Below are 18,588 nucleotides of genomic sequence, written 5' to 3' on the forward strand. Positions count from 1 at the left end.
CTCTCAGCATTCAGGCATCATTAGAGTACAGAGGCAAAGGATGAGAATCATGGTTTCTTTCCTGGAGTCACACAATCTGCAGGATTCACTGTGTACAGTTTTAGTCCAAGGAGAACTTGCTTCAGAGTTGGATGGACTCCTAAGCTAAGGAGTATAAATTGGAGCTTAAAGTGGGACATCTACCCTTGATCAAAAAAATCTGTGTCTTGAGACGACTGTGGGACTCAATGACCTGCTATGCATGGGATCTCTTGGCTTTAGTTACTCTGACTTCTTGCAGAGAGCACATTTTTGTAATGATGTTAAGTTGTTTCTTGAACACGCAGGGTGACACCCTTGTATTCCATAAGCTGGAAATTTGTAGTGCGTAGACTTCATCTTGTAGGATCCCGCTTTATTAACTGGGTTTCAACTTGTTTTTTTTCTTGCCAAACACGGAATGCTAACAAGTTTTTGTTGGCAAACCTACATTTATCGACAGAGGGAATTTGGCAGAAAATGCCTTCTGGAGTGGCCCATAACTGGGCAACTGAATGCCCTTGAATGGGTCATAAATCCTGCCACCAGGGCAACAGCAGTAGGTTTCACTGCTTTCACTGCAGGGATCTGGCTCATTAAAAATAGATCATCAGCATACATTATGTGGATAAGTGCATGATCTCCTGGTTTCAGTGAGTGTGCGTTTATTAAATCAAGATTTTGGGAGAGGTACGAGATGTAAATGTTGATCAGCAGGGGTGGGGGAGCACACCCATGCTTCAACCTGACAGCAGGTGTACACATGTTTACTGGTGCGGCTGCCGTGAGGCGTAGACTAAGAGTAAACAGGCAAAAGACTGTCACTGCAACATCTTGACATGGTACATACCTAACAGCAGCCCAATGGGATGATCCAAATGATGACTGACAGTGGCAACAATGTCAATATAGTTAAGAGGGATGACTCCTTGTGCCATTCTTTATATGATGTACTGTGGACTGACTCAACATACCCTTGATAATTGTAGGACGTTTGTTCCCACGTGCAATAGAATGCACTGACCATTGAATTACATGACTTTTGGAAAATAATAAATATGAAATATCATAAAATACCATGGTTAATGTCTGTGCTGATTCTGGGGGTTCAGGACATGGCCCCTTATCGCCACACTGTAAACGTAAATTTCTCTAACATATGAGTTATTGTTTATAATCCAATAGGTTCAAGTACAACTCAGAGGAGTGGGTTGTGAAAGACCCAGCGGTATCTTTTTTCTCTAGAGGTAGAGGTGCCGGTGATTGTTAACAGAAGAGCCCAATATATCCAGAAAGACAAAGACTACTTGATGAGAAGCATCTCAAAAGTTTCTTGGAAAGCACTTGTCATTGTGAGGTACATTACCTTGTATACCTTCAGGAATTAACAAGAGAGAGAGGGAGTAATATCTACGTCACAATGACAACAGCTATTTTCACTCAGGAATACTTTTGTTACATTTCTTTAGCAGAACTGTCAACTGGGAGATGCAGCAGTACAGTACACATACATTTAGTTTGGCACTGGAAACAGAAAAAAACATTTTAAAGGAACTTTGTTGCTGGGGGTACATTCGCCTACTGTTTTCTTACAGAAAATAGACACAAAAAAAAATTCTACTTCAAGCAGGCTGGGGACAATATTTCTTGCTTCCACAAACAGAAGCAGAATAGAAACGATCTCAGTTGCTGTCAAGTCATAACTCTGTTAAAAGCACTAAAATCAGAATTAGCAAATCCAATGGTTAGAGTTTGCCAAAATGTTTTCAGAATGTTTGAACAAGAATATAATGGGTGTGTTGGCTTAATGATTTTGCTACACCTATGAATACATTTTCACTGAATGTCTGACTGATATCTTTGGACAGAGCTAGAGAAATAATTATGCCAGAGAAGTTGTAACTTGGGTGAGAAAGTCATGATCACAAAGCAAGGGCTATTAAGATTGGTGGATTATGATTATGTCAATCAATCGCATTTATAAAGCGCGCTACTCACCCATAAAGGGTCTCAAGGCGCTGGAGGGGGGGGGGGGGGGGGGGGCGTCAGTGCTCGAAGAGCCAGGTCTTGAGCTGCCTTCTGAAGGAGAGGTGGTCAGGTATGGCGCAAAGGTGGCTGGGCAGAGAGTTCCAGGTTTTCGCTGCTAGGAAAGAGAAGGATCTTCCTCCGGCGGTGGCTTTGCGGATGCGGGGTACGGCTGCTAGGGCCTGTCCGGTCGAGCGTAGAGTGCGCGGAGGGGTGTAGAAGGAGAAGCGGTTGTTGATGATTTTGGGTCCGAGGTCGTGGAGGGCTTTGTGTGCGTTGGTGAGGAGTCGGAAGGTGATCCTCTTGTTGACTGGGAGCCAATGAAGTCTCTTCAGGTGTCCGGAAATGTGGTGGTGGCGGGGTATGTCCAGGATGAGTCGTGCGGCAGCGTTCTGGATCCGTTGTAGTTTCCTCTGCAGCTTGGTGGTGATGCCGGCGTATAGGGTGTTCCCGTAGTCCAGGCGGCTGGTGACGAGGGCGTGGGTGACGGTCTTCCTGGTGTCGGTGGGGATCCAGCGGAAGATCTTGCGGAGCATGCGGAGGGTGTTGAAGCATGCCGAGGTCACCGAGTTGACCTGTCTGGTCATGGAGAGGGATGAGTCCAGGATGAAGCAGAGGTTGCGTGCGTGGTCGGTGGGTTGGGGAGTGCTGCCTAGGGCGGGGGGCCACCAGGAGTCGTCCCATGCGGCGGGAGTAGGGCCGAGGATGAGGACCTCCGTCTTATCTGTGTTCAGTTTCAGCCGGCTGTCTGTCATCCAGTTCGCTACTTTCTTCATTCCTTCGTGTAGTCTGGTCCTAGCTGAGGTGGGGTTGTTTGTGAGGGATAAGATGAGCTGGGTGTCGTCGGCGTAGGATAGGAGGTCGAGTCCGTGTTTGCGTGCGATGTTCGCCAGGGGGGTCATGTAGACGTTGAAGAGAGTGGGGCTGAGGGAGGATCCGTGGGGTACGCCGCAGATGATCTCCGTGGCTGTGGATCTGAAGGGGGGCAGGCGGACTCTCTGAGTCCTTCCGGAGAGGAAGGAGACGATCCATTCCAGGGCCTTGCCTCTGATGCCGGCGTTGCTGAGGCGGTGTATCAGGGTGCGGTGGCAGACCGTGTCGAAGGCTGCAGAGAGGTCCAGGAGTATGAGGGCCACGGTTTCTCCCTTGTCGGTCAGGGCTCAGATGTCATCCGTGGCTGCGATGAGGGCGGTTTCGGTGCTGTGGTTGGCCCTGAAACCGAACTGTGTGGGGTCGAGGGAGTCGTTGGTTTCCAGGGCGGTGGTGAGTTGAGCGTTGACGATTTTCTTAATCACTTTGGCGGGGAATGGTAGGAGAAAGATGGGCCGGAAGTTTTTGAGTTCGGTGGGGTCTGCTGTAGGTTTCTTTAGGAGGGCGTTGAGCTCTGCGTGTTTCCAGCTCTCCGGGAAGGTGGCGGCGGTGAGGGAGGCGTTGATGACGTCTCGGAGGTGCGGTGCGATGATGTTGTCGGCCTTGTTGTAGATGTGGTGCGGGCAGGGGTCTGATGGGGATCCGAAGTGGATCGAGTTCATGACGCGGGTGGTCTCCTTGGTGATGGTAGGGCTCCAGGTGAGGATGGTGGTGATGTCGGTGGCAGGTTCCGGGTGGGGGTTTGCGTTGGCGGTCGGGAAGCTGTTGTATATGTCGATGATCTTGTGGTGGAAGAAGGTTGCGAGGGAGTCGCAGAGGTCCTGTGAGGGGGGAATGGGGTGGTTTTCTGCGTCCGGGTTGGAGAGCTCTTTGACGATGCCAAATAGTTCCTTGCTGTTGTGGGCGTTGTCGTCAAGTCTGTTCCGGTAGGCTGTTTTTCGTGCGGCGCGGAGGTGTTGGTGGTGTTGGCGGGTGGCGTCCTTGAGAGCTGACATGTTCTCTTCGGTCTGGTTGAGGCGCCACACCTTCTCGCTGGCGCGGCATTCTTTCTTGGAGTTCTTGAGGTCGGGGGTGAACCAGGAGTTTTTCTTGTGGTTGTTGGTGTTAGCTTGAGTCTTCAGGGGGGCCAGGAGGTTGGCGCAGTCGGAGATCCAGCTTGTGAGGTTGTTGGCAGCTTCGTTTGGGTCGGTGGTGCTGGTGGGTTGGTTCTGGGAGAGGGTTGATGCGAGCTGTTCAGTGGTGATACGATTCCAGTGTCTTCTTGGTGGTTGCTGGGTGTGGTGAAGCACGGTGGTCTTCTTGAAGCTGAAGTGGACACAGCTGTGGTCCGACCAGGTGAGTTCGGTGGCGTGGCTGACGGTGATGTGTTTGCTGGAGGAGAAGATGGGGTCGAGCGTGTGTCCGGCGTGGTGGGTGGGTGTGTTGACTAGCTGTTTCAGTCCCAGGTTGGCGAGGTTGTCCAGTAGGGCGGTGGTGTTTTTGTCGGTGAGGTTCTCCAGGTGAAAGTTGAGGTCTCCTAGGAGGATGTAGTCGGTGGACGAGAGTGCGTGAGGGTTGACAAAGTCTGCGATGTCTTCGCTGAACTTGGCGCGGGGTCCTGGTGGTCTGTACATGAGGGTGCCTCTGAGGGTGGTCTTGTGGTCGCTGTGGATCGTGAAGTGGAGATGTTCGGCGTCGGGGAGTGAGTCGTCGGTGTGGGTCGAGATGCGGATGGAGTTTTTGTGTGCGATGGCGATGCCTCCTCCGATGCGGTTGGTGCGATCTTTCCGGATGATTTTGAAGCCGTCGGGGATGGCTATGGCGATGTCGGGTGCCGAGGAGGGGTTCATCCAGGTCTCGGTGAGGAAGGCGATGTCCGGGGTTTGTTGAGTTGATGAGGTTCCACAGTTCGATGGCGTGCCTGTGGATGGATCGGGTGTTGACCAGGATGCAGTGGAGATTGCTTCCGGGGGAGTTGTTCTTGGCGGGAGCGGAGTGGGCCCGAAGGCAGATGAAGCGGCAGTTGTTGCAGGTGAAGGATCCGTGGGTCCGTTTCGGGGTGGCGCGGTAGCAGCCCGGCGTGCGGCCGGGGTTGAGTTTGGTGAGCGTGGTGGAGTCGTAGGTCAGGCGGGAGGCGCGGGGACCAGGGGGTCGGGCGCTGGGCGCGGTCCAGACGGGCTTGCCCTAGGCGCGCCTTCGGTGCGCCAGCGGCCGCCATTTAAGGGGTAGCCGGGGAGGCGGGGTTAGCTGGGAGGCGGGCGGGTAGGTGAAAAAGCGGGAAAAGCAACAGCGGGAAAGCCTCGAGAATGGCGAGGAGGCCTATAAACGAAAAAGTACCGAAAAAGGTACGAAAAACGGGGAAAAAACGCGGAAAACGAGGAGAAAAAGCGGCGGAAGGACGGGGGGGATGGCGGGGACACTCGGGGTACACGGAGGGAAGGGGAGCGCGATCACAACAAGCAGGCAGCGAGGGGCACACACAGGCAAACCAAGCAGGCAGACAGCAAAGGGCACACACTCGGGGTACACGGAGAGAGGGGAGCGCGATCACAACAAGCAGATAGCAAAGGGCACACACAGGCAAAACCAAGCGGGCAGACAGCAAAAGGGAGAAGGCACACAGGTCTGGTGGCGCTGTGAGGACGGGGGAGCGACCTACCCTGGGGTCAAGGGTCGCTACCACGGCCTTGCAGCGGCCGCCATTTAAGGGGTAGCCGGGGTTAGCTGGGAGGCGGGCGGGTAGGTGAAAAAGCGGGAAAATCAACGGCGGGAAAGCCTCGAGAATGGCGAGGAGGCCTATAAACGAAAAAGTACTGAAAAAGGTACGAAAAACGCGGAAAAAGCGAGGAGAAAAAGCGGCGGAAGGACGGCGGTGACACTCGGCGAAGGCAGGCACTCGGGGTACACGGAGAGAAGGGGAGCGCGATCACAACAAGCAGGCAGCGAGGGGCACACACAGGCAAACCAAGCAGGCAGACAGCAAAGGGCACACACTCGGGGTACACGGAGAGAGGGGAGCGCGATCACAACAAGCAGATAGCAAAGGGCACACACAGGCAAAACCAAGCGGGCAGACAGCAAAAGGGAGAAGGCACACAGGTCTGGTGGCGCTGTGAGGACGGGGGAGCGACCTACCCTATGTACTGCCTATGATCTTCCTGGGTGCATCTGGTCAGGTTTCGCATGAAACACTTCAGCAGTAACTATTTAGTTCAAATGTCTAATGGCATTCACTACTAATGCAACCTGAAAAAATTATCCAAACTGCATACTGCCAAAGTTGGCAAAGGTCTTCCATCACCAACATGCACAGTCTGAAAGTAAAGGTTTACCATTTGAATTTAAAAAAACACCTTTTAAACACAAGGCAACTAGGAGAACTTTGAGTATTTCAACAAATAACTCAAACTGAACAGTTATATAAAAAATAAAAAAATTAACAGAATCTCACCTGCTTCTGGTTTGTTCATATCATATATGCGCAACAGTTTGTCTTGTCCACCAGTCAAAAGGTTGTTGTTGTCCTACCATGAATAAACAAAAATATATTAAACCAGGTTTGAACCATGATTATCTTTATTCTAGAACCATTACCACAATAAAAAAAGACTGCAACGTACTCTGCCCAGTATGTTCCTACACACATGTATGCCCCTTGATACTATAAATAAAACTGAAAGAGAAAATTAAACAACTGTAAATTTCCAGCTTTCAATTGAGCAAGAAAGGTGGTTTCCATATCGACTTTCAAATCTCAGTTTCTGGAAAGCCTCCAAGGTGACTAATGTGGATTATCAAGGGACATGTATAGGGGAATGTGATCATGCTGCTTTATCTACACTTACCATTTAAACTAGTGAGAGAATCAAATCATACAACTTCACCTTCGAAATGGTTTTTAACGTTCTCCCCAAACAATATGTCCAAAGTTTGAAGTCAGTATGGAAAACACATTCTCCACCAAGTCCCAAACCGAGCACATCCATAACAGAAAAGGAAAATGTTACTTACCCAGTAGACATCTGTTTGTAGCATGTAATGCTGTAGATTCAGATGCTTAGCATAAGTCCGCCATCTAGTGTTTGGCTCGGAGTGTTACAAGTTGTTTTTATTCAAAGAATCTTTTTGAGTAACGCTAAATTTGCCTTTAGTAAATGTAGCAGATAACAAATAATGTCTTGCACTGATGCTTTGAGTGGATCAGTGTTTAGGTTGACAGTCGCATACAAAACGCTTCCATTTTGCAGCATAACACTGTCTAGTTGTAGGTTTATGTGGCGCTCTAAGAATGTGTATACTTTCAGATGCAAGTTGCAAATATCCAAACTATGACTTTAGGAGCATTGAGTGTTTTGGGGTCTGGATCATATCAGACTATGACCTCACTTTTGAGTCAAAAAGTCTGGTCTGTTGGGAAGATTCTGGCAAATCCAATAGTGTTGTATACCAAGGTTGATGTGCCAATGTGGGGGCTACAAGGATCATGGTGAGTAATGTTTGTCTCAGTTTGCAAACCAGAAATTGAATGAGTGGGAGAGGCTGAAAAGCATAAGCAAATATCATTGACCACTTCTTCCACAGAGCATTGCCCTTGGACTTAGAGTGTGGGTAACTGGACGTGAAGTTTTGACATTTTGAATTTTCGACGGTGGCGAAGAGATCTAATCCTGGTGTTTCCCCAGAGGTGAAAGTATTCGTGAAGTTCTCATTTGTAGACTTGTTGCTGCATCCTGCTTAGAAGGTCTGCAAACTGATTGCCCATTCCTGGGAGATATTCTATGTAAGTGAATGTGATTGTGAATTAACCACTTCCAAATTGTCTGCGCTAGAAGGGACAATTGAAAAGAGTGTGTCTCCCCCTGTTTCTGCAGATAATACACAGTTATGTTGTCTGTACGGACTAGAACCACTTTGTGGGAGAGTTATGGCATAAATGCTTTCAGCGCTAGAAAGACTGCAAGCAACTCCCAGTAGTTGATGTAATAAATGGGATCCAATCTGCCTTGTATTGCAAGGTTGCTGATGTGAGCTCCCCAAACTATCTGTGATGCATCTGTAGTGAGAGTGATCTGAGGCACAGGGACTTGAAAAGGCTGCCCTTTTGAAAGGTTGGTGAGATTCCACTATTGCAGAGAGCGGCGAGTCTTGTGGTCCAACAACACTAGATCCTGAAGATGAACCTGTGACTGAGACCACGGACAGACTGACACTGCTGTTATAGATGCATGTGTAGTCTGGAATGAGGAACCATGGCAATGCAGGAAGCCATCATCCCTAATAGCTGCATCACTAGTCTGTGTAAGTATGGTTCTCATGTAAGAGACAGAAGAGTTTGGAAAACTTGAATTTGTGCTGGGTTTGAATATGCCAACCCTGAGTGAGTATGGAAAATTGCTCCCAGATAAGGCTGTATCTGTGAGGGTTGGAGATGAGATTTGAGAAAGTTGATTGTAAAGTGTGTAGAAGGTTTACTGTGTACGGAGTATGATTTTGACAATGTTGGATGGTATTGGCTTTGATAAGCCAATCATCCAAGTATGTGAAAACGTGAAAATGTCTTCTTCTGAGGAATGCAGCCACTGCTGCTAAGCATTTTGTGAATTTCCTAGGAGTGGTTGTTACCTCAAATGGTATAACCTTGAATTGATAATATTTTTCAGCACGCAATGACAAATCTGAGATATTTGCGATGTGCTGGATGTATGGGAATGTGGAAATAAGCATCTTCGAGATCTAATGCTGGATTGTTTTAATAGGGGAATAACATCTTGCAGAGTGACCATAGGAAAATGCTTCGAAAGTATGTATAGGTTGAGAGGTCTGAGGTCTAGAATTGGTCTTAATGAGCCGTCTTTCTTTGGTATAAGGAATTATAGGGAATATACGCCTAACCCTTGTTGAGATGGGGGAAACTGGTTCTATTGCCCCTTTGAGAAGAAGGAATTGCACCTCTTCTTTTAAGAGAATGAGATGATTGTTTGAGTTTGTGAACACGAGGGGACATATTTGGTGGAGCGGAAATGAGTTCTAGATAATAACCATGTTGGATAATTGATAGAACCCATTGATCTGTGGTGATATTGGACTACTGGGGATAGAAATTTGCTAGTCATCCTCCCACTGGAGAGGTGTGTGCTGTGGGTATTTGTAAGAAATCACTGTCTTGTATTTGAGGCAGATCCTCTAGAGGTGGATGTCTTACCTCTGCCTCTATTATGTGTGCCCCTGTAAGAACCTCTGAAGGTACCTCTATTGTAAGAATGTGTTCCTTGTTTGGTCTGGGAGGTGTAAGGCTCGTTAGATGATGGCTTGGAACCTCCCCTAAATTGCGGCCTACCAAAAGTACCCCGATTTGGTGTAGTTATTAAGGCCCCTATAGCTTTAGCTGTTTGAGTCTTTTTTCAGCTTGTCAATAGTGGTATCAAACTCTGGACCAAATAAGTGTTTTTTCGGAATGCGTGTTGAGAACTGCCTGCTGTATTTCTGGCTTGAAACCTGAGCACCTCAACCAAGCATGTCTTCTTACAATAAGACTGGTGTTTACACCACATTCTGCTGTATACAGTAATAAAAATATGAATGCTGCAAGATGTACTTAACAATACAGTTCCTTGAAGTCGATATCCCCAGGTGGAGTTATCACAGTGCCATGAACAAAAAAAAAAAGTTCAGGCTGGCCTCGGCATCGCGGGCCAGCTCCGGTGTCGGGAAGACCCACAAACAGTACCTTGGATTCACAGGGCGTCGTGATCCTCGCGGTGAGCTCCGGAGAGCGGCGTCGCTGGCGTTGGTTCCGGAGTTGGAGCAGGAGTAGTCGGGCCTTTGAAGTCATGCACCTCGGGAATCGAACTCCGGGCTGATGAAATCAGGTGCGCTAGCGGGGATGACGTCGGGGCTGTGGTGCGAAGTGGGACAATGTGACGTGCGGCGCCCACAGGTCACGGTGCAGGCAACGGCTCGGTGACTGCGTCCAGTGGCGTCGGTGAGACCAGGGCTGCGGTGTGAAGCGGGGCGGTGCAATGTGTGGTTTTCACAGGTCACAGGAAGGCAGCAGCGTCATCGTTGTTGAAGCGCTGTCGTCTGTAGGCCCAAGCCAGCAGTGCGGGACAGGACGGTGCTTCGTGACCCTCACGAGCGGTGTCCACAGGCCACGGTGCAGGTAAGGAGGCCTGGTGACGACAGTGAAGCCGATGGTGCTGGCGTCGGTGGACCGGGGCTGCGTCGCAGGACGGTGCTTTGTGCTCCTCACGAGCGGTGTCCACAGGCCATGGGGCAGGCAGCGGCACCTGTGTCAGCAGGAGCGACGTTGTCGGGGATGCCCAGGCTGCGGTCTGAGCAGGTGAAGTCTATGGTGTCCCCGAGACTTCCAACAGGAGGCAAGCTCTACTCCAAGCCCTTGGAGAATTTTCTCAAGCAGGACACACAGCAAAGTTCACCCTTTGCACTCTTAAGGCAGAAGCAGCAACTGCAGGCAAGTCCAGCAAAGCAACACAGCAAAGGGTCAGTACTCCTCCTTCAGCTCTTCTCCTGGGCAGAGGTTCCTCTTGATTCCCGAAAGATTCTAAAAGTCTGGGGTTTTGGGTCTTCTTATACCCTGTTCTGCCTTTGAAGTTGGCAAACTTCAAAGCAAAGTCTCAAGTGTTTGCAAGATCCCTTGTTTTCCAGGCCAGGCCCCAGACGCACACCAGGGGGTCGGAGACTGCACTGTGTTAGGGCAGGCACAGTCCTTTCAGGTGTGAACGACCACTCCTCCCCTTCCCTCCCCTCCAGCACAGATGGCTAATCAAGATATGCAGGCTACACCCCAGCCCCCTTTGTGTGACTGTCTAGAGAGGTGTGAACAGCCCAACTGTCAAACTGACCCAGACAGGGAATCCACAAACAGGCAGTCACAGAATGGATTAAGCAAGAAAATGCCTACTTTCTAAAAGTGGTATTTTCAAAAGTACAATCTTAAAATCAACTTTACTAAAAGATGTATTTTTAAATTGTGAACTCAGAGACCCCAAACTCCACATGTCCGTCCGCTCCCAAAGGGAATCTACACCTTAATCAGATTTAAAGGTAGCCCCCAAGTTAACCTATTAGAGGGACAGGCCTTGCAACAGTGAAAAACGAATTTAGCAATATTTCACTGTCAGGACATATAAAACACCTTACTATATGTCCTACCTTAACCATACACTGCACCCTGCCCTTGGGGCCTCCTAGGGCCTACCTTAGGGGTGCCTTACATGTAAGAAAAGGGAAGGTTTAGGCCTGGCAAGTGGGTACACTTGCCAAGTCGAAGTTACAGTCAAAACTGCACACACAGACACTGCAGTGGCAGGTCTGAGACATGATTACAGAGCTACTTATGTGGGTGGCACAACCAGTGATGCAGGCCCACTGGTAGCATTTGATTTACAGGCCCTGGGCACCTCTAGTGCACTTTACTAGGGACTTACTAGTAAATCAAATATGGCAATCATGGATAAACCAATCCACAGTACAATTTATATGGGGAGCACTTGTACTTTAGCACTGATTAGCAGTGGTAAAGTGCGCAGAGACAATAAACCAGCAAAAACAGGGTCCAAAACCAGGAGGTCAGAAGGCACAAAGACAGGGGAGACACGCCAACAAGCTGCCAGGTCTAACACCCGCTGAGTGCAACAACCACAACGGACACTGCTGCAGTGCCTCCAAGGTCCCAACACAGTTTGAGTCCAAAGTGTTCTGTCACTGACGTCTGTGACACCCAACTCTGCCGCAGCACGTGGCCCCCGTTGTGCGACTGCGACAGTGCAGTTGACGCCTCACATCTTGACCTGCTGGATCAACGCCTTGCCACTGATGCTGCATCACCTCCCCTACAACTGTAAGTAACTGACGCCTAACCTCCTCTGCCTAACAGTAAGGAACTAACGCTTCACCTCCCCAGAAGCAGTTAGGAACCAACGCTGCACAAGTCCAGCGACGCCTCACATCCCCGACTCAGTCTTAGTTTGGTTTTCCAAGGTACTGTACATGGGGTCCATGCGACTGTGACCGGCCCGCACGCCATCCGGAATGACTCCGTCAAGACGTCGTGATATCCCAGTTGGAGCTATTGTGTTTTTAAGTGCTAGACTTAAGATTTAATCTTTGAAAATTGGTATCTTTGCTTGTGTATGTTGAGTTTGTCGTTTTGGTCTTGTTTTACTCAGATAGATATGGGCTTTTTTTCCAAAACTTGTGTGGAGTACTTTTGTGGTGTTTTCACTAGGTTACCGTGTGGTTGTATACAAATACTTAACACATTGTCGCGGAGATAAGTCTCACTGCTTGTGCCAAGCAGGGGTTATCTTAGCTGTGTGGTTCCCTTACCCTGAATAGAGTGAAGGGCCCTACTTGGCATGGTGCAAACCACTGCCAACTAGAGACCCCATTTGTAACATTTACTAAATGTTATCACAGAAGAAATTTGTAAGAAGTATCACCTGTGGAAGAATAGCTTTAACCATCCCTCAAGACCACCCTCATTTCCAAAAACTCAATGTTTAAAGATTTATAAAGGTTCGTCCTTCCATTTCATTGTGTTTATGTTCTGCTCTAGCCAATATGTTTTGTCCCAAAAATAAATTTAAAAAAATTGACATGGCTGTAAAAATCAAAAGCGATTGCAGATATGCATGTCTACAGAATAATCCAGGTCCTTTTTAGTTACCAATCACAGTTTAATCGGCATTAAAAAATAAATAAATAAAAAAAGGGGAACCAACACAGGTGAGTACAGGGTGGCGGGGGGCAATCAGAGGGACAGCAAAGTGGAGTGCTGTGTGGGGGGAGAAAAAGGGCATAAGAGCAACATGGAACTGGTGGTGGAAAGCACACAGGCCAGAGAAAAAGTGGAGCACAGAGCAGGGTGGTGGGTGAGAGGTGGTAAACACAAGCACTCCTGTGGAGTGCCTAAAGAAAAAGAAACAAGTAATGCCTGAAAAGTGAGCAGTGGAAGAACACAAGTAACACATCATGCTCCAGGGGAGGGACAAACATAAAAAAATATGAAGGAAAACCAACACCAATCAATGAGAAGCAAAAAAAAGAAAAAAAAAAGAAGAAAATAATACCAATCAATAGTAAGCAATGGGTAGGCTCTAAGCCCACTTTCCTGGATTTACAACCCTCAAATAATTGGGCAGTCTAATAAAGATTGGTAAAGAAACATGAAAAACAAAATCATTAGCATTCCAAATAATATAGGATACGCCATAAATGAAAAGGATGTCATTTATCGTGGAGCCAAACATGTTTCTAGACTGAACGGAATGGATGTATAGTGGAAAAACGCATGTATATATCACGCATGCCTTTACAACTTAGTCTCAACAACGACCGAGCCTTTACCACGCATACCTTTACCAAGCATGCTTTTACAACGAATTTAGTTATAAGAGCATGTTTGGTAAAGGAACATGCGTGTAAATTCTCACCTGCCCCCTTATACCCGATACCATACTCCACTGTGGCCAAGCCCATAAAACTGCCCCTTCCACTCCCTGCCGAGCCCTAAACCCTTCCGCCCTGAGTCCTAAAAAAAATAACCCTGTCCTAAAAACTACGCCAACCCTGAACCCTAAACCTGCCCTGAACCCTAAAACATACCCGCAAATGTCCTAAAAACTACCTGAAAGCCCGCACCCACTCTGTGCCCTAAAACCTACCCCGCTCGTAAGAACTACCCTGACCTGAACCCTAAAACCTACCCCATCCTGTCCTAAAACCTACCCCTTCCTGTCCTAAAACCTACCCAACCACCCCACGCCCTGTCCTAAAAACTGCCCGACCCCACCGCCCCGAACCCTAGAACCTACCCTGTTTATATTAAAAAAAAAAAAAAAAAAAAAAACAACACACACACCCTGAACCGTAATGCCTGCCCACCCTTGTCCTAAAAACTACCCTGAACCCTAAAACCTACCACATCCTAAAAACAGACTCCTGCGCCCTGTCCTAAAAACTACCCCGACCCCTCAGCCCTGAACCTTAAGACCTACCCCCACCCTGTCCTAAAAACTACCCTGACCCAGTGTCCTGTTCTAAAACCTACCCCAACTTCCCCCTCTAAAACCCAGCCCCACTTACCTCTCTCTCCTCTGCTCCTTCCTGTTCCGCCCACCCAGCTAGACTGCTTTCTCTGCCACTACCACGCATATGCATAGTGTAGGAAGTTGGCTCTGTATGCACTATTTCAAAGTAAGGAATAGTATGCACAGAGTCCAAGGGTTCCCCTTAGAGGTAAGATAGTGGCAAAAAGAGATAATACTAATGCTCTATTTTGTGGTAGTGTGGTCGAGCAGTAGGCTTATCAAAGGAGTAGTGTTAAGCATTTGTTGTACATACACACAGGCAATAAATGAGGAACACACACTCAGAAACAATTCCAGGCCAATAGGTTTTGTTATAGAAAAATATATTTTCTTAGTTTATTTTAAGAACCACAGGTTCAAATTCTACATGTAATATCTCATTTGAAAGGTATTGCAGGTAAGTACTTTAGGAACTTTGAATCATTACATTAGCATGTATACTTTTTACATAAAACACAATAAGCTGTTTTAAAAGTTGACAGTGCAATTTTCACAGTTCCTGGGGGAGGTAAATTTTGTTAGGTTTCACAGGTAACTAAGTCACTTACAGGTTTCAGTTTTTGGTCCAAGGTAGCCCACCGTTGGGGGTTCAGAGCAACCCCAAAGTCACCACACCAGCAGCTCAGGGCCGGTCAGGTGCAGAGGTCAAAGAGGTGCCCAAAACACATAGGCTTCAATGGAGAGAAGGGGGTGCCCCGGTTCCGGTCTGCCAGCAGGTAAGTACCCGCGTCTTCGGAGGGCAGACCAGGGGGGTTTTGTAGGGCACCGGGGGGGACACAAGTTAGCACAAAAAGTACACCCTCAGCAGCGCGGGGGCGGCCGGGTGCAGTGTGCAAACACGCGTCGGGTTTTCAATGATGTTCAATGAGAGACCAAGGGATCTCTTCAGCGGTGCAGGCAGGCAAGGGGGGGGCTCCTCGGGGTAGCCACCACCTGGGCACGGGAGAGGGCCTCCTGGGGGCCACTCCTGCACTGAAGTTCCATTTTTTCAGGTGCTGGGGGCTGCGGGTGCAGGGTCTTTTCCAGCCGTCGGGATTTTAGGTTCAGGCAGTCGCGGTCAGGGGGAGCCTCGGGATTCCCTCTGCAGGCGTCGCTGTGGGGGCTCAGGGGGGACAACTTTGGTTACTCACGGTCTTGGAGTCGCCGGAGGGTCCTCCCTGAGGTGTTGGTTCTCCACCAGTCGAGTCGGAGTCGCCGGGTGCAGCGTTGCAAGTCTCACGCTTCTTGCGGGGATTTGCAGGGGTCTTTAAATCTGCTCCTTTGAAACAAAGTTGCAGTCTTTTGGAGCAGGGCTGCTGTCCTCGGGAGTTTCTTGTCTTTCTTGAAGCAGGGCAGTCCTCTGAGGATTCAGAGGTCGCTGGTCCTTTGGAAAGCGTCGCTGGAGCAGGTTTCTTTGGAATGCAGGAGACAGGCCAGTAGGACTGGGGCCAAAGCAGTTGGTGTCTTCTGTTCTTCCTCTGCAGGGGTTTTTCAGCTCAGCAGTCTTCTTCTTCTTGTAGTTTCAGGAATCTACATTCTTAGGTTCAGGGGAGCCCTTAAATACTAAATTTAAGGGCGTGTTTAGGTCTGGGGGTTAGTAGCCAATGGCTACTAGCCCTGAGGGTGGGTACACCCTCTTTGTGCCTCCTCCCAAGGGGAGGGGGTCACATCCCTAATCCTATTGGGGAGTCCTCCATGTGCAAGATGGAGGATTTCTAAAAGGTAGAGTCACTTCAGCTCAGGACACCTTAGGGGCTGTCCTGACTGGCCAGTGACTCCTCCTTGTTATTCTCATTATTTTCTCCGGCCTTGCCGCCAAAAGTGGGGGCCGTGGCCGGAGGGGGCAGGCAACTCCACTTGCTGGAGTGCCCTGCGGTGCTGGAACAAAGGGGTGAGCCTTTGAGGCTCACCGCCAGGTGTTACAGCTCCTGCCTGGGGGAGGTGATAGCATCTCCACCCAGTGCAGGCTTTGTTACTGGCCTCAGAGTGACAAAGGCACTCTCCCCATGGGGCCAGCAACATGTCTCGGTCGTGGCAGGCTGCTGGAACCAGTCAGCCTACACAGATAGTCGGTTAAGGTTTCAGGGGGCACCTCTAAGGTGCCCTCTGGGGTGTATTTCACAATAAAATGTACACTGGCATCAGTGTGCATTTATTGTGCTGAGAAGTTTGATACCAAACTTCCCAGTTTTCAGTGTAGCCATTATGGTGCTGTGGAGTCCGTGTTTGACAGACTTCCAGACCATATACTCTTATGGCTACCCTGCACTTACAATGTCTAAGGTTTGGTTTAGACACTGTAGGGGCACAGTGCTCATGCACTGGTGCCCTCACCTATGGTATAGTGCACCCTGCCTTAGGGCTGTAAGGCCTACTAGAGGGGTGACTTATCTATACTGCATTGGCAGTGTGAGGTTGCCATGGCACCCTGAGGGGAGTGCCATGTCAACTTACTTGTTTTGTTCTCACCAGCACACACAAGCTGGCAAGCAGTGTGTCTGTGCTGAGTGAGGGGTCCCCAGGGTGGCATAAGATATGCTGCAGCCCTTAGAGACCTTCCCTGGCATCAGGGCCCTTGGTACCAGGGGTACCAGTTACAAGGGACTTACCTGGATGCCAGGGTGTGCCAATTGTGGAATCAAAAGTACAGGTTAGGGAAAGAACACTGGTGCTGGGGCCTGGTTAGCAGACCTCAGCACACTTTCAATTCAAAACATAGCATCAGCAAAGGCAAAAAGTCAGGGGGTAACCATGCCAAGGAGGCATTTCCTTACACATAGTAAACACGTGTGGTAAATGCGTGGGTATTAGACACGTGTGGTAATGGCACTGTGGTCAATAGATAGAGGTATTAGTTGAGGTTTTCCGAAAAGAAAGTTACAGACACTAAGCACCTTGGCCAATGGCAGAAAGGTCTTAACCATGTTGTTTGTAAGGACAATTAGTTTCTCAACCAAATGGACCACTTTACTCTTGTGACCGACTCTAAAACCATTACAGATTTCAAAAGTTAAACATGAAGGAAAAAAAGTCTGAACATAGAATCTCAAAATGTTAGATTTAATCATTGGTGCAGTTATGTTTTCATGAACATGGCTGGCTTTTGTCTCTTACCTGAGTGAAATCCACACTTTTCACAATGTGCCGGTGAGCCAAAGTTACCAACTCATCTCCAGAGACCGCATCCCATACTTTACTGAAACACAAGAGATAAATATCATGAATATTAAGTAGTGATAAAAGCAATTGTGAAATCAGCTCCGCAAATATCCTACCTGTGATTCATTAACCATTTAAAATGGTGGAAAAGCTACAGTAGTATTTTATTTAAAAATAGAAAAGCTATTTGTGAACACAATTTATTGCTTCAGAGAAAACATTAACAACCAAAAGCTACCAGCCAAATATGGTTATCACCCAGATTTCATTTAAATACTTCCGACTTTCTGTAAACTCTGCAACTGCAATGCCATCTGTACACGTGTGCGTAAAGTATTACATTGTAAGAGACAGAAGTGGGGCTGGTAAGGGCAGTTTATTTTGCTTTCTGACACCATGCAGGACTAAAGCAAAGCATAATCCTTTGAGTCCTACCACTGCAGCTATTTTCTTAGTGACCAACTGCATATATATACCAACCAGCTAATACAGCCATTGAAAATAATTGGCAAATATTCCAGAATCGTTTTCATGTTTTCTCTAATTATGCCTTTTTAACACAACAAAGCAACTAGTTACATGCTATTTGGCAGTTGTCTATTTGTCCACAACCAATACCAATAGATGAAGAAAAAAAGCCCAAAAAAAACCCAACACAAAACACACAGCATGACTGAATTTCATTGATCATGCCATAACATAGGCATTAGAAATTGGGATTAAACTAATGTTTCCATGGTGTGTCTGGGTTTCAAATCAATGTTTCATATTTTGAGTTATGGTGTGTGTTCATGGGACATAGTGTCTGTCCTGAGATTATTTATCCAACACTGCAACGTTTGACTTCATGTCTCATTTCGTTTGAGCTGCTTAAAATGTGCCCCATGTCCATTCTCATGTGACCCCGTCAATCAGCAATTCTTCTTTGTTGATAAAAAGTCTCTCTTGACCACGGGTCCTAAATATCACACTTACGACAGCTGTTCTACGACATTTAAAATTCAGGGCCAACGTCACTGCAATATCTTTAAAATCTCTTTTTGGCATCATGATCACAGACTATCCATTTCAATTTTACAAACCCCCTCCCCTGTCCCTAGTGCAATCTTGCCCTGTCACAGCTATGTGATGCAGCAACGGCAACCCTAGTCACACAACGTGAATGCGATGCTAACAGGATCCTGGTGGTAAGGTTTTCCCCTGCTGCCTTTCTTGTGGACTTCTGGAAGTAGGCAGGTCAGGGGAGATGGGGCAGCCAAAACCAGGCTGACATTGTACAAAGCATGAGTCATTTTGTCATTTGGCCACCTGGGCTTCCTGCAAGGTCTGCTAACACTCTCTCCAAGGACCAACTGAAGCTCCATGCTAATGAGCAAGGCTACGTGAAGATCTTTGACAATAAGGAAAGAGGGAAAGGACTTCCTTACAAATTCTCCTGCTCCTAGAT

The 18,588-nt window shown here is 48.1% G+C and overlaps 1 protein-coding gene across 1 annotated transcript in view; it reads right to left on the minus strand.

The window, feature by feature from the left end:
* STRAP (serine/threonine kinase receptor associated protein) overlaps window positions 1–18,588 on the minus strand; it is a 137,972-nt gene that overhangs the window by 105,592 nt on the left and 13,792 nt on the right. The window contains exons 3-4 of the mRNA XM_069228472.1: window positions 17,097–17,178; window positions 6,344–6,416 (exon numbers count right to left, since the gene is read on the minus strand). Of these exons, the coding sequence (XP_069084573.1) occupies window positions 6,344–6,416; window positions 17,097–17,178 (155 nt within the window). The remainder of the gene's footprint in view (window positions 1–6,343; window positions 6,417–17,096; window positions 17,179–18,588) is intronic.

The sequence above is a fragment of the Pleurodeles waltl genome, chromosome 4_1 (assembly GCF_031143425.1).
Source record: "Pleurodeles waltl isolate 20211129_DDA chromosome 4_1, aPleWal1.hap1.20221129, whole genome shotgun sequence".
NCBI classification, from domain to species: Eukaryota; Metazoa; Chordata; class Amphibia; order Caudata; family Salamandridae; genus Pleurodeles; species Pleurodeles waltl.